Source organism: Epinephelus moara, chromosome 23, assembly GCF_006386435.1.
Source record: "Epinephelus moara isolate mb chromosome 23, YSFRI_EMoa_1.0, whole genome shotgun sequence".
In the NCBI taxonomy this organism is placed as follows: domain Eukaryota; kingdom Metazoa; phylum Chordata; class Actinopteri; order Perciformes; family Serranidae; genus Epinephelus; species Epinephelus moara.
In genome coordinates this window covers 28,195,748-28,211,752 of record NC_065528.1, presented here as the reverse complement: position 1 = coordinate 28,211,752, position 16,005 = coordinate 28,195,748, and the positions used below count along the sequence as shown (strand labels likewise).

Below are 16,005 nucleotides of genomic sequence, written 5' to 3'. Positions count from 1 at the left end.
CTTTGCACTTGAAGGTTGCCTGTTCACTTACGTTTTAACAGGTCTGACGCTACTATGCGCCCCGGCTGTATCTAGGCTAACGGCTAACATGCTAACTATTATTTTTATGTCACTAGTCACTTGAAACAAATTTAGGATGATAGGAGACAGGTTGAAATAAACCGAAATTTCCCTTTAACAGTGGAACTACACTGTCACCTGACCCCTGTGGCCCCTAAAGGCTTATCCCCATTGTCTTGCATTGTGAATGGGATGGGATCACAACTCCTGTATAATGACTCATTTTACTATCGGGATTTGATCCTTTCGATCTGATAACATTTAGAAAGTCTATAAGAGCGGCTCTATTGAGTGTTTTTATTCCCATTCAAGTTAACAGAGCACTAAACTGGAAATAGCAAGCTCGGCTGGTGGAAGTCTCTAGTGTGCTTGCTATGGGCTGCACAGTGCCAATCTTCTGGGTACTTTTATAGGCAGCAGTTCTTGCTTCATGCACTACTCAGCAACTTTCATGACAATGAACCAAGCCCTTCCTCCAAAGCTGTATCCAGTTCTCTTTATACATCCAGGGGTTATTAGAGCTTTTTGCCAAAAATAGCGACATTCTGATGAAAATGACGTTACGAGTGCGGTGGGAGTGAACTAAAAACAGTAAAGATGGTGGCCAGAAACCAAGTGCTGCTATTTTTGCTAACATTTTTGCACGCCTCCAGAGTCAATAGGTGCCAAAACATGGCTGTACAGCCTCGTTGTGGTGGTGATGCTGAAGTCATGCAACTGTGGTGTTGTTCGTATTGAGCCTAACATTAGCGTTATACTTCTAGTGGTGTTCAGTTGTGAAGATTATCTTGGTAAAAAAAATGTCCAGTGGTGCTGTGGAGGGTAGACACAGGTATACGGGGTATACACACTATTTTTTCTGGCCATTTACAGTATACCCACCTATCAGCCAAAAATCCATTAGAATAGCCACTAACTCCTTTGTAACCTACCCACCTACCAAGTAGTACATCCACCTCATCAGCTACCACTACACCACTGATTGCGTATAAGTATCATGAACTGTTGTTTGCCACAGAGCTAATTATCTGCAATAATTCAAAATCCAATGGAGAAATCCTACTGGCCTTTTTTCAAGGAAACCAGGGAGATGTTGACTTCTGAGCTGGCCTACAAATAAACATCATCCCTGCAGCAATTTATGAACTCAAAGATTTAACAAACCTCCATAGAGCTGAGGGAACTGCAGGCAAATTACTTTATCTGTTAATCTGTCAGCACAAGCAAGTGACTCCTCTCACAATTTGTCAAATGAGCAAACATATTATAAAAATATTAATTATAGCTGCTTTAAAGATAATAAATAACCACTAATTGCAGTACAGTGAGCTCTGAGGTTGTATAATGAATCATATGGCTTGCCATAGATCACTTTACTCATCAGTGTGGAGTTGTTTGGTTGACTAATGAGTTAAATGCACATATGACTCACTTGGTTAATAATTCATGCTCTGGTGATGCTTTTGAGTTCATTAAGCCTGAAAAATCAAAGTGCACTTAACAAACCGAAGAATCAGCATCTTGACAGGAAACAGAGTCAGCAACATGAACTGAACAGGTCAGTTAATAATCGAATAAACAACTCGTGATCTGTAATGAGATACAGAATGTACTTGATGGTTTATTTTTTAACTTAACCGTGAGGCTGTTGGACCAAACGCCTGCAGCATTTAACGGACAAGTTGTGATTTCAGACTCCAACACAGAATCAATACAGATCGGGTTACAAAAACAAAATAACATTTGACTCGAGCAAACCCTCTAAAAACAAGAGCTAGCTTGAAGATGCTCCCCCGATGGGAGTTTTGTTTTGTTTGTGCAAAGTTGATTAACAGTCAACTTTGCAGTTTGGCAAATTCAGCGGCGCGTGGGAGCCGAATGGATTTGGATTCTTTCAAAAGAAAAAAGAGATCAGTGGTTTCTGAAAGGCTCCCCGGAGTTGTGTTAATGTGCTGTTGTGACTGGTTGTTTCCCGGTGTGCTGCAGTGCCATACTGAAGTTGAAAAATCACACTGTAACACCAAAACCTCCCCTCTGTGTTCTCCACAGTGCTGCGAGACTGAAGTCAAGGCATCCATCAACACCAGCAGCCAACATAACCACATCTCCAGCTCCTGCTGCCAGAGGCTGGGGTAAGAAACGCCCTGCACTTTACTGCAAACACACTCACCACACATTTATCCCCTGTCATCTTTTGAGTGCTTTGACAATCAAATCGACCAGAACGCTGATAAAAGAACAGTGAAAGTAAAATCAAGAAAAAGTCTAAAGATAACAGCGGAAATATTAAAAGAATTGGCTGAAAAGGAGAGCTTAAATAACGACAGCCTGTAAGCTCTTCAGGTAGGTTTTCCCAGGTCCTTATAGACCAGACATCACCTTCAATTTTAAAGAAAGATATTAAAATGCCAAATAAAGCTCAGTCTCCAGATCAGAGTCTGTGCACTGGCTTAAGAGGATGGGACATTTTGTTCTCATCTTAATTTCAAATCAGCTTTAAGGTAACAGACAAACAGTAAACGTTGGTGCACTGTTTGTCTTCAAAATGCAAGTTAATAAAACCCCAGCTGCACAAACTTTTGACTGACATTTTAATAAAAAGCTCAGAGTGACACATGATGAGAGGATCTATTTCTGGGAGACAGCTACGGTATAAAATGAAATTAAATGTTCCAAAAAGTGTTTGGTTTGAACGACTGAGGAGATTGTTTTGTGTTATTAGACTGGTACCCGGTCAGGACAGTTCACCCTGCGGTGGGAGCAGCTCGGTGACGGATCTGCAGCTGCAGCTGGGCCGACAGACGGTCCAGTGTTCAGCCTATGTCAAAGGTAAGAATGTTAGATCGCAGTGTAAGAGTGCTGATGCAGTGAAATTTAGTTAAACTATTTGAATGATTTGGATTTCTGAAGGCACAGACACACCAAATTGATCTCAAAGTGACAAACTGTTGTGTCACCTCATGTCGCCTGTGTCTCAGTCAAAAAGTTGCGCTTGAACACACCGCAAAGACTACAGCCACAGGACTACAAGAAGGAACTCTCCATACCAGCAGGTGGTGGTAATCTGTACTCATCACTCACAAAGGTCAACCAGTAGACTTACAGGGCGAATTCAAGATGCTAGTTAACCAGTTCGCACATTAACAACACAATTCGATGCTGAAAGAACAAATTATATTTACCGTGCGCAAATGAACAGATTTCTCTCGCCAACTGGCTCCACCAGCTCCGATGCTGATTCAACATGCTGAATCAGCCAAAAAACAGCAGACAAGGGCCGACTAGTGCCAACGGTGCAGGACACATTGCAAAAACCAGGACAACAGATGCTCACCAACGGCCTGACATTGACCGACAGCCAACTGTTAGCAGGTATGATGTTTAAATGTCCACCATTGTAGTTTAGTGTGTTAGCATGCTAACATTTGCTAATATGGGGTAACTTCTAGCTCACCTGGTAGAGTGTACGCTCCATTTAGGCTGAGTCCTGCATCAGTCCAGGCTCAATTCCAGCCTGTGGCCCCTTGCCATGGTCATGCCCTTTACAGTCATTCTCAAACTGTCCTATCATAAACACAAAAAATGTGCAGTGGTGTAGTGGAGGGTATACCCACATCTTTTCCTTACCAATTACAGCATACCTGCCTATCAGTCAAAAAGGCATGAGACTATATAGGAGAGTATGCCTACTTCCTCCTAAGTAACCGACCCATCTATCAAGTAGCCACCTCATCAGCTACCAGTACACCTCTGACTGTGTGTACGAATCAGCGGTGCAGGACACACCACAAAAACCAGGACAACGGCCTGACATTGACCGACAGCTGACTGTTGTGGCCTGGTGTTTCAAGTTTAGCAGATAAAATTTTTAACTGTCCACCATCTTAGTATAGCGTGTTAGCATGCTAACATTTGCTAATGGGGGTGACCTCTTACCTGGTGGAGTGTCTGGGGTCGATTCCAATCTGTGGCCCTTTGCCATGGACCTCCCCCTTCTCTCTGCCCCCTGTCTGTCATTCTCAAGCTGTCCTATAATAAAGGCAAAAAGCCCAAAAAATTATCTTTAACAAATTACATTTGCTAATAGGCACAAAAAAACAACTGAGGATGATGGTAATGTCATAAGTTTTGCAGATATTCCGTCATAAACCAAAGTGCTGGACAAGTTAAAACCAACTTTTGACAGAGTGATAGTACTAAATGAGAAGTCATGGTGTCACTGAGGCAAATTAGATTTCATCCTGAGGGAGGTATGGACATGAATTTTCTGGCAAGCCATCCAACAGTTGTCAAGATACTTAACTAAAAAACACAAATGTGAACCAGAGTCCGACCCTGCAGGTAACCAACCAATAGCCTGTTACGGGGAAACAAAAGTATATACATTCACAGACACGGGTCAAAATGAACCAAATGTGGAGTGGGCAGGAGGTGATTAGAAAAATATTCATAAGTGCCTGAGCTGACTGTGTGGACGCTCAGCAGGTTCTGCCTGATCTGACAAACTGACTTCCGACGAAACATTATATGAGCTGAGGATGCAGCTGACTTTCGTAATAGGGGCAGTTACTTTTGATATGTGGACGGATGATTACCAGTAAATCAGTAATCTTTGTGTCACTTTGCATCACATCAACAAGTGGGAGCTGACTGAATGAGTGCTTTGCACATCTGAATAAGACAAGTAAAACAGTGTGTTGAGTCATGGCTCTGGATTTGACATGGAGATAATTACGTGTAACGGGACGGCGGGTGCCGGTTTGCAAAACTTGAGCTGTGCAGGACTTAGAGGTCAACCTTATAGTAGTGCCAGAGGAAAAGTCACGAAATTAACAAAGTCAGTGGGATTGATTGTCTGCATACCATGGCAATCCATCCAATACTTGTTAAACTGCTGCTAAAGCGTCTCAATGTTTTTTACCTCCAGGTACATTTGAGTCATCACAAATGGTGCTGTTTATTTCCCAGTTGTCACAACACCCTGACCATACGCATAAATGCAGCTGCAAGAAAAACACGAGTTCACCTGCTGTGTCACTTCTGCAGAGCTTTAATTAATGACATTTTGAGTTGGATATGTGCTCGTCTCTGTACTTAACATGCAGGCAGCACATCCAACCCTGTCCTCTTAAAGCACCTGAGCAAGAATTACCATTAAATTATAGCAGGTCGACAAGAATATGTTAAAGCGGTAATTAACAATATTTGTAGGCAAACTGAATGTCTGTTTTACTTATTTTCTCCTCTTTATATTTCCAATCCAGCACAATAATGTTGTTTGCACTTTTTATGAAAGCTTTTACATCTGCTGTACTAAGAGCTGCCAAATCCCTCGGTGCAGAAAATGAACAAGTGGGAAGATAATTATCATGAGCAGCAACTGTCATTGTGGCTGAACAGACAAAGACGGAGCGTTGCCAACAGGAGCCCAACTCCATAAATCCAACTACTGAAGACACTTTACTGAGAAAGTTTGTTTGATTGATCTTGTTTTTATAGATTCCTATGACAGATTTTGGAGATAAGTGGTCACCGATGCAGTGTGTTACAGTCACCGCAGGCGCTGTTCGAAAGAGAAACAACTACAGATAATAAATAAAAGGTCTGAAAGAAGAAGAGGAAAAAGTACATCTGCTTAGTTTATTTTTGTCACTAGGTTGCTTTCCTTTCAAGGACAGTTTTTCCTGACTTGGATGTGATGCTCAGTATAAATTCCTTCATGGATGTTTAGAGCAGCAAGAATAAAGGCTTTCATGAAGAGGCACCAGAGATGTGCCTGTGCACCAGTTTTACCGTAACCATTATCACAATGACTATCACCTGACAGCAACCTTCAATAATGGTTTTATTTTGAAAGGCTACAAGGATGCAGCCACTGCAGGGCCACAGAACCACGATGCTCGTCTGTCTGCCTTTAGCTACTCTAGACTTGCTAGGCTAACATTAGCTAGTCAACCTACTGAGAATAGTGCAACCTAGCGCAAGGTCAACAGTCAATCACTGTTATGTTCTCAGTCTGATACACACACCTGATATGACTTGGTTGGAAACGTGCTTTCCAACCAAGGTCTCGTTACATGCGTTCGCTTTGCTAAACGCAGTGAAAAGGCGTCATGGTGCGACCTACTGAAACAATGGGTTCCAGAGGCAGTGGTTGTCACATTTTGAGCTGGGCTGGCTGCTAGCTTCAGCATGCAGCACAGCACTGTTCCTTCAGTTCAATCAGCTTAGACTTCAGGAGCAGCAGTGTGAGATCACCGGAGGTGTGCTATGGCTGCGTTTATGCTTTGCTTGATGCAGCAAAAACAGCCATGGAGCGGTGCAAACACCGGAAATGATAGGTTTCAGACAAGCCCCTGAAGCCAATTTGACAAAGTGGTGAAACCATGGAATCACAAATTCTGGGTTCATCCAATGATGCCATGGAGCCCCAAAAGACTTTTTCTTATGCACCCCTTTTCCACCAAACTTAGTGCGTGTATTTTTTAAACATGGGAAAACCTGCTAAAAATAGGCTATAGATTCCTTTCCAATTGCCAGTATACCAGAGCTATGTACATTGCTCTGAAGCAGATGTGCATGCCTTTCTGATATATTTTTTACTAATGTGTCATATTCGACATCAGCAACAGGCCGGAAAACAGGTAAGTAAACGGTAGAAAGCAGCACAGAGGCCTGTGAAAATGTTGTTTGTATATGTATATATATATATATATATATATATATATATATCTTATTATTCAGTCTCTCTTTCAAACTGGGTGCAGACTAATTTGGAATGATGTTTGAGCGTTGCTCGGGCGGAGACACACAGTCTTTTGTGGAGGGGCATCATTGCATCTAGCTGGTGAAGGGGCTCAAATAAGCGCGTTCACACAGGCGTTATGTATCCATCGGAGTCGAAACTGATAAATACCTGAGACTACTGCAGAGGAATTTGACCAAGGTGTAAATGCTGATTGTGACCTTTCCTATTACATTCAAAAGCCAGATGTTAGTGGGTGTTAGTGGGTTTTTTGTGCAGTGGAAAAGGAGGCTATAGACACGGTGAAAGAGATCACGTCACATCTCTTGCCAGAGGACTCATATCACTATCAAAATTTGATCCATTGTGTCTGATAACATTTCAAAAGTCTAGTAGAGCTGCACAATTAAATCATTTTATCCCCATTCAAGTAAGCAGAGTGCTGAATTGGAAGTTAGCCTCTTGGCTGGTGGATGTCTCGAGTGCCCCTGCTCTATGGGCTAACGGATAGGGAAGATCCGGGTAGTATTATACCGGAATAAAACTTTTTTTGGCCTTATGTGCCACTGAGCAACTTTAACTGTAATTAAATGGGGCCCCGCCTCCAACGCTTTATCCAGTTCTTTTTATACATCCATGATGTGAAGGGGCCTTTATCATTACCTCCGCCAAGGAGGTTGTTTTCACCGGCTTTGATCTGTTTGTTTGTCTGCAAAATAACTGAAAAAGTTATGAACGGACTTTGATGAAACTTTCAGGATAGGTGGATAATGGGACAAGGAACAGATGATAAAATTTTGGTGGTGACCAGTTGAAGCACAGTGGATAAAATAATAAATAAAATCTATGGTCTGACAGCCTCAGCAGCAATTCTAATTTCTAAAGATGGTGAAAATAGCGCCATCTGGTGGCCGAACAGCACGTCTTGTTCTACTAAATGTTGTAATTCTAAAGTTGAAATTAATGTTCTGTGTTGAAAAAAAATAAAGTGAAAAATACAAAAAAACATATTATATTCTGTGTTGGTACAAAATAAAAACAACATAAATACACCACAGTGTCTCCATGGTGAAGGCATATATAACCTAATAATGATAGTGATGCAAATAATCTAATTGTGATGCAGGCTGCAAAATCTGATGCAGAGGGAGAGGGAATATCACCTACTTGGCAGAGGTCTGCACTCTGAGCACTTTTCTAGTTTTAGATCAGCTCATTTTAGGCTTTTTAAATTGTTCTCTCTTTTAAATATGTTACAAATCTTTAAATACTTCGCAATCTATTCAAATGTAATCAATTGTTATATTATATTAGTGTTCATTATTATTATTTGGCACACTAGGTCAAGAAAGTTCATGAGCTCCCCTGTTCACCTAAACTAACCTTACCAGGTGACACATGCATCTGACTATTTCAATTGTTTTTCCTTGCCTGCATCAAGGTGGACTATTACTGAGCTCTGTCTTTAACATTTCCTCGTATACGGCATCAGAAAAAGGAGCTACATGGGAAATATTTCAGTCTGTTGTGGGTTAGATATGTTTCAGATGCGCACATTCACATGTGTGCAGACATGTATAGCTGAATGTTATTAATATGTGATGCCATTGCTTTTATTATGGCCTCTGGTCTGGTGGTGGGGGCCTGATCTTGTGGGAGTATAAAGTTGTTGTTTTTTTTTAAATGTTCAAGTCTGTGTTTTCTTTTGTAGACTGCTCTGAGTTTGAGAAAAAAAAATCAAGCTGATGGATCAAAACAGTCATGTTTTAAATGACAATTTCTACGCTTTTAATTTGAAGGCCAAACCGTCTACTTTCCTGTTCTGTTAATTTCACGAAACCTTCAGGTTCAGACCGACGGTGACTGTCGCGTGCTGTTGGTGCCAGAAAGTTCCTTTTGGTCCAAAAAAAGATCATGTGAACAGGATGACTTACTCAGTCATGAAAAACTTGACATCTGCTCAGCAGTCAGCCAGACTGATCACTGACACACTCTAAGAGAAATGAATTGATCTAATATTTTGAATTCTTGTAGTCTATTGTTTTTCTTTTGAAACAGAACCTTGCTACAAAGGGTGATCTGAGAAAAAACACAGTTCAAGTATCAAAAGCAAACTTTCATACTAAAAACTGAATCAACAGAAGTTCAGCCTGACTTGAATATTTACAGCTATGAGAGATAATGACGAGACATAAGGTCAATTTTGTTTTTTTTAATTGATGTAATTGTTGTGATCGAATTGTAAAACATGAAACCAATTAGCTTTTGCTGCATGGCTGCATGCAGGTTGTAGCGTGTGGCAGTGGGGTGGCAGCTTGTGTCTGGCAGGTTGTAGTGGGTGGCAGTGGAGTGGCAGATCGCGTCTGGCGGGTTGTAGCGGGTGGCAGCTTGTGTCTGGCAGGTTGTAGTGGGTGGCAGCTCGTGTCTGGTGGGTGGTAGCAGGTGGTTGTCGGGGAGTGGTCAGTGGCTGAGCAGCAGCCTCTTCTCCTTGCTGCTGGCCCCAGGCCTTTGCCTCCATCACCTGGTTGCGTGGTCTGTCAGCCTGGGGCAACTGGGTTCGCCTTGCCATGTGTGGGCGGACAAGCTCTTTCCCAAGGATGTCAATGAAAAGCCTCCTGCGGTGTGTCTTCCTTACTTCCTATCTTGGGTTCAGAGCCGTCCAAACAAGGAAGCCGTTCCAGCAGGAGATGTCGAACATTCTGGAGAAGACAGCCACTGGCCACCTCCTTGTCTGCCTGCGGCATGTGTAGGTGCCAGTAACTTGCATGATAAAAATTCATTCATAAATTCAAATGGGCTGCAATTAATTTCCCAGAAAAGGTACAATAAAGACAGTATACTCATGAGTAAAGCATACCATATCCAGGTTATCCCCCGCTCCCTTGCACCGATTATAGTCGAGGATGACCTCAGGTTTCTTGTGCTCTTCCTCACTCACCACTGCCTGCCAGTGCCTTGTACTGAGGAGCACCACCGGCTTTCGATCCTTAGGCATGTAGGAGTAGACCATTGTGTGTTTGGTGAATCCAAAGATGGTGGACAGCACCTCCCTTTCCCCCATCTACAGGAGCTGTGGTGGGAGCTCTGGCTTGGTTTTACGGATTGTGCCAACGAGGGCCATCCCCCTCTTTAGCAGCTGCTGCCCCAGGTCACGAGACGTGAAGAAGTTGTCGGCAGTCACGGTTCCCGTAAGGCCCACCGTCAGCTCCATCACCACACGCTTCCCTAGGCCCACCTGAATGCAAACAAAGAGAAAGAAAGATTAAAGGAATGCTGTGTTTGTGTGGCGAAATCTGAAGTTGCAATAAGCTCTGCATTTTCTCTGTGTAAACCAATTTTTACCTAAGAATTTTGATCTATAAAATGCTTACCTCATGTTTTGCTGTTGGGGATGGTTTCCCCAGATAAAACTGAAGATTCCAGCAGTAAGATGTAAAGCACTCACAGAGGACCCACACCTTCAATCCATATCTAAATGAGTGAGTGAGAGAATGAATCAATAAATGAATGACAATCTTATTTTCAAATGATAAATATGATAAGGCCTTTCAAATGGAGGCTAAATATAAAATCATAAAAGCCAATATAATGCAATGATGATAATTAGATAAAAATAAATGTTACTTGTCTGGCTTCGAAGGCATGTACTGCAAGAAGGGACATCTTCCACGAAAACCTGGGGACACAGAGGATGCAGATGAATTTTAGCACTCTGGCTAATTCTGTCTATTGTCACTGTCAAATAAAGTACATGCAATACAACAGAATACAGTAAATTACAATACTAACCAATCAGCATCTCGTCCACACAGACCTCTGAACAAGGTGCCCACATCTTTTGCACAGCGGAGACCCAGATGTCCCAGACTTCTCTGATTGGTCCCAATTTGTCATGGTCCCGCCGAAAGCGTGCCGCTCATGTTTCACGGTCATCGAACCTAATCGATTAAAAATAATAACAATGTCACAACACATCCCTTTAACCACCTAGATGAAATGAATGGATGAATGCATGTATACATCTATTTTTAATTCGATTTTTAAAAACTATTTATTAATATATTCATTTATATAAATTATTTATTTGACATGAAATTAAATTATAATTGAATGACTCAATATATTAAATGAAAATCCAACTTAGCATCCTGGATATGATGTTGAACCTCTTCCTCGACATTACTGCCAGGAAGATATCCCTGCCATCCTTGCCCCAGAAGCTCAGGGTGTTTTCACCACGTGATTTGTACACAACAGCCAAGAGGAGAAGGCCGAAGAAGGCCTGCATCTCCAGTTTGCACGCAGGTGTCCATTTCTGCAAGAGCCGATGGCCCTGTACATAGAGATGAAAACAGTATGAAAATTTCATATCACAATTATTATGAACACAAGTATTACAGTCATCAATATTATCTCAGTATTGTTAAATTATGCTGAAAATGTTATCTAAGGACTGTAATAGTTTTAACTTTACCTGCAGATTTGTCATGTTGACCACGATGTCATAGATTTCCTCAGTGAAAAACAGATGAAATGTGCTAATTGTTGATGTGCTAATTACTGCACATAAGATTGGCCCAATCCCATTTCTTATTTTCACCCAAGGGGTAGGGGTTGAAATAGTCCCCTATGAAATGGGACAGTGTTATAGTAAATATTATGAACAGTATAAAAGTAAATATTATGAACAGTATATAAGAAAATATTATGAACAATACAAAAGTAAATATTATGAACAGTACAAAAGTAAATATGAACAGTATAGAAGTAAATATGAACAGTGTAAAACAAATTATGAACAGTATTAAAGTTATTATGAACGGTATAAAAATATATATTAATAGTGCAATTAAAATACACTGAACAAAAATATAAATGCAACACTTTTGTGAGGCCGGTTGGATGTACTGTCAAATTGTCTGAAATGCCTTTGGAGACGGCTTATGGTTGAGAAATGAACATTCAATTCACGGGCAACAGCTCTGGTGGACATTCCTGCAGTCAGCATGCCAATTGCACGCTCCCTCAAAACTTGCGACATCTGTGGCATTGTGCTGTGTGATAAAACTGAACATTTCAGAGTGGCCTTTTATTGTGGCCAGCCTAAGGCACACCTGTGCAATAATCATGCTGTCTAATCAGCATCTTGATATGCCACACTTGTGAGGTGGGATGGATTATCTCGGCAAAGGAGAAGTGCTCACTAACACAGATTTAGACAGATTTGTGAACAATATTTGAGGGAAATGGTCTTTTGTGTGTGTAGAAAATGTTTTAGATCTTTGAGTTCAGCTCAAGAAAAATGGGAGCAAAAACAAAAGTGTTGCGTTTATATTTTTGTTATGTGTATTAATAGTGCAATTAAAATATAAACAAATCAACCATCACACAAACAGGAACCTGTGTGATGAAAATATTGCACATAACAGCCAAGCCAACGTGAACTTATTGTCTGGCATTTTTTCGATAAGGCGCTCAAACAGGTTTAGGAATCGCTCTGTTTTTGCCTCACTCTCCTCATGGCGTTTCTGCTCCTTTGCACTTTCTGCCATAAGAAAATCCACTATAGGATTTGTCTTCCTCTTCTTTTTAGGAGAAGGGGTTGGAGGGCTTGGGGTAGCCATGGGAGAGGCTGAGGTACAGGGGAAGAGGGTGGGAGTGGATGAACCCGGTTAAAGAGCACTCGCCCGGACGGGACGCTCTAAAACTAAAGCAAGCGCACCCGCAAGGAGGCAGGGATCATTTCATTGGTCAACAGTGAATCTGGCATTCTATTGGTTGGGTGATTTTGACAGGGTTGTTACACAAAAAAATCCAAGCGCAGGGCAGAAATCTGAGAGCAGAAATTCTGCGAGCGCACAGAAACAGTTTGCAGGAAATCTGTGCGAGCAACATGGTATCTGAGTGCGAGCAACATGGTATCTGAGTGCGAGCACACAGTTTGAGCAGAAACATAGTAGATCCAAGCGCAAGCAGAGGCTATTTGAGTGCGAGGGCAGGGTTTTTGAACGTGAAATCAATAAATAATGCTGTCAAACTGATAGACCACTCTCTTGAACAAAGATAGGGATAAAGCTCCATAGACCAAGCAGAGCAGCAGCCCTTCTTCGCTCATTTGTGTCCTACAAAACAAAGAAACATGCAGTAAGATGAAAATGTTATAACATAACAAATGGTGCCTAATTTTCTAGTCACCCCCTCTTCCACTTACATCTCTCACAAGGCAGTCCAAAATGTCTTTTAGTGACTACTTCTTTCCAGACTTGGTTGCTGCATTGTACACCTCCAGCAGTCTTGGGACCAGACCATCAAGTCCTTCGAGAAAGATTCCAGGAGGTCTACGGTGAAAATCCTCTTGAATTCTGCCATAATCTGAGGAGACAGACAGAAAGTACTGAACATATTTCTCAATAGGACACAGTAAAGTGTCTGACATAACATGATTAAAACTCTCATTACAAGCAAGTTTCTCAACAAACACACCAACAGTTTCTAGATATTGTATGTCTTTTATCAGTGGCTCCAAAACACTATTATACCCATAAATTTTGATATGCTCAGTCTTGCACAGTAAAGCTACGTAAATTGATGACAGTGATGACTTGTATCTTCTTGGCAAATTGGGAAGAACCCAATGGAGGTGCCCAAGGGATTACAAATTTCAAAATCGTCAATGTACAAAGTTACACATAAACTAACATCTTCATGTGAGAGAATCTGATTTAAAGTAGTCACCATCCAGACATGATGTGTAATGTCCAGACTGTCCAAGAGACCCCTCTCTTGAAAGTAAAGAAAGTGGGTTGGCACTCTGTAATGCTTCAGTCAATGATGCTGTTAATTCCTCAGATGTGCAATTATGCTCCTTCAAAATATTTTCAACTGTCTGCCTAGTTATTTGTCCTGCACATTCACCAACATCAAATAAGTCATCAACAATTTCTTGAGTTGCTGTCTGTGACACATGAAGGACTGCTTGCAGGCGAAGTAAAAGGGATGCAATCCGCCTGCTGAATGGAATTCTGCACAGGCTGAAATTCAGATTCAGACAATAAATCTGATGACACTAAATTGTTCAAGTCTTAATCTTCATCACTTACAAAGGCTTGACTGACATTTTACAACAATGCCAGGTTTTAAATCAACAAACTTAGCATCATGATGATATCGACTCTTGTGGGCAGTAAAAGTTGAAAATACACTCGACTTAAAAGAGCACCCCTCAAATGGACATTTCACAGTCTCGTGTTCTCAAATGTCTCTTTAAATGAAGAAAATATTGCTGTATGTTGGTTGGTACGGAAAGAGTACAAAGTTCACAGTGTAGCTTAGCAACCTGATTTGATCCTTTTTTATGCTCCTTGACATGTTTTGCAAAATCCACATGGGATTGGAGCACAGTTAGACAGCTGGGGTAAATCCAGCTCAAGCCCCGTCTTCCACGTCCATGTCCACCTTTGTAATGACTCACTATTGTTCTTTCACTGTAAGTGGCAAAACTGCAAAACTTACAACTCCACTTCATCCACAGTAGCCAAACTTCAACGAATGGACCAGCAGCACCTAAAACACACAACATACATTATTAGAGTATGGTATAAAAGCCTTAGTCATGTGAACTAGAAACATGAGCAAAAACATTACAAGGATAGTTCAGATTTTTTGAAGTGGGGTTGTATGAGGTTCTAATAGCCACCAAGTGTATTAGCGACAGTAGACAACTTTCTGCTCTCCCCCAGTATGTCATACCAGCGCACAGAGCCACACGTGACACACACAACAGCGTATTTTCACTGCCTACAAGACGCCCCATCTCAAAATAAAATACTAGTTTAAGTGTACACTTATCATTTTTTTTTAGTGCATCAACTGGTCGGACAAAAAGTAGTTTATCTGGAACTAACCAACTCACGTAGCATACTCAGTGGTCATTTATACATCATACAACCACACTTAAAAAAAACTGAACTATCCCTTTAAACTGGTTAGGGTTGAAAAGGAGAAAAAGGTGTGAGCATATTCATGGTATTCTATTCTCAAATGACTTTGCTTAGTAGCATAACTACATTTCTTTACTCCCGTTTATCACAGCCAGAAATAGCCAAAATGGCGCCAGTCACCTTCCTCCAGATGTCTCAAATCGGAAAGATAAGGTCAAGCTGAACTTAAAGTCTAACGTCACACGGATAACGTTGCTTAATGTTAAAAGAAACAAAATAAAAGTAGTTCAACAGATAATGTTAAAGGAGCTATATGTAAGAAATCTAAAGCAAATAGTCATAAAATCCTCCTAATATGTCACAGAGACTAAGGAATAATGTTCATATAACACACTGATCTTACCGACAACAATAGTACAGCCAGAATATTCGCATTTAAAAAATGTTTTTACAATCCGCAAATCATGTTTATGTTTTGAATTTGTGTTTTGGCCTGTTGCGCCACCTACCGCTGTCTACCAGTTCACGCAGTCAGTAGAGTCTCAGCATCAGTTACAGTTACGACTGAGCTACAGCAGCACGGCAAGCGGCATTAGCAGTGTCCCAGTACATAGCATTACCAGTCTCCTCAGCTGTATCCCGGCAGCAGCGTTAGCAGCAGTTTTCCAGCGGACTTGCTTGAATGGTCCACTGGAAAACCAAAGATCAAGGATGCAGTGACGCGGCCCTGCCACGGCAGCCGCCCGTGACCAAACAAATCAGTCTCCAGCGTGCCACTGTCCAGCAACCTTGAATCTGTAGGGGAGGGGGGGCGGACACGACTCGCGGCAGTATTTTGAATTTGAGTGCAGTAACCGTTTTGGCCACATTCTTACATACAGCACCTTTAAGCAGTGTTGCCAACTTAGCGACTTTGTCGCTATATTTAGCGACTTTTCAGACCCCTCTAGCGACTCTTTTTCAAAAAAGCGTCTAGCGACAAATCTAGCGACTTTTTCTGATGTTATTGAAGACTTCTGCAGACTCTGTTGTGAGAGCACGTATCATTCTTATTCTTCTCAACGAGCGACAGTAGACAACGGCCCAGTCCTCCCTCCCAACAGCAGTCAGAGCAGGAGATGTTAACCCCTCCACGTCCAGACTGCAAGTGAATCACGCATGCGCGGAACCGCCGCTGGCTGATCCCGACCTGGTTTACAGTCAGGGTGGGATGTAAATGTAAAATTTTCTTTGTCTAATATAAATCACTGAAAGAAGGTT

General features: G+C 41.5%; 2 protein-coding genes across 2 annotated transcripts in view; one reads left to right on the top strand and one right to left on the bottom strand.

Annotated features, from left to right (window-relative positions):
• nrip2 (nuclear receptor interacting protein 2) overlaps window positions 1–16,005 on the top strand; it is an 82,220-nt gene that overhangs the window by 49,809 nt on the left and 16,406 nt on the right. The window contains exons 3-4 of the mRNA XM_050036848.1: window positions 2,110–2,192; window positions 2,783–2,889. Coding sequence (XP_049892805.1) covers window positions 2,110–2,192; window positions 2,783–2,889 — 190 coding nt within the window. The remainder of the gene's footprint in view (window positions 1–2,109; window positions 2,193–2,782; window positions 2,890–16,005) is intronic.
• Window positions 8,998–10,681, bottom strand: LOC126385246 (piggyBac transposable element-derived protein 4-like). Its single transcript, XM_050036856.1, has 4 exons — window positions 10,595–10,681; window positions 10,430–10,481; window positions 10,177–10,276; window positions 8,998–10,040 (listed from the first exon to the last, which is right to left on the bottom strand). The coding sequence occupies exons 1-4, from the start codon at window positions 10,638–10,640 to the stop codon at window positions 9,867–9,869; spliced, it is 372 nt and encodes a 123-aa protein (XP_049892813.1). The 5' UTR covers window positions 10,641–10,681; the 3' UTR covers window positions 8,998–9,866.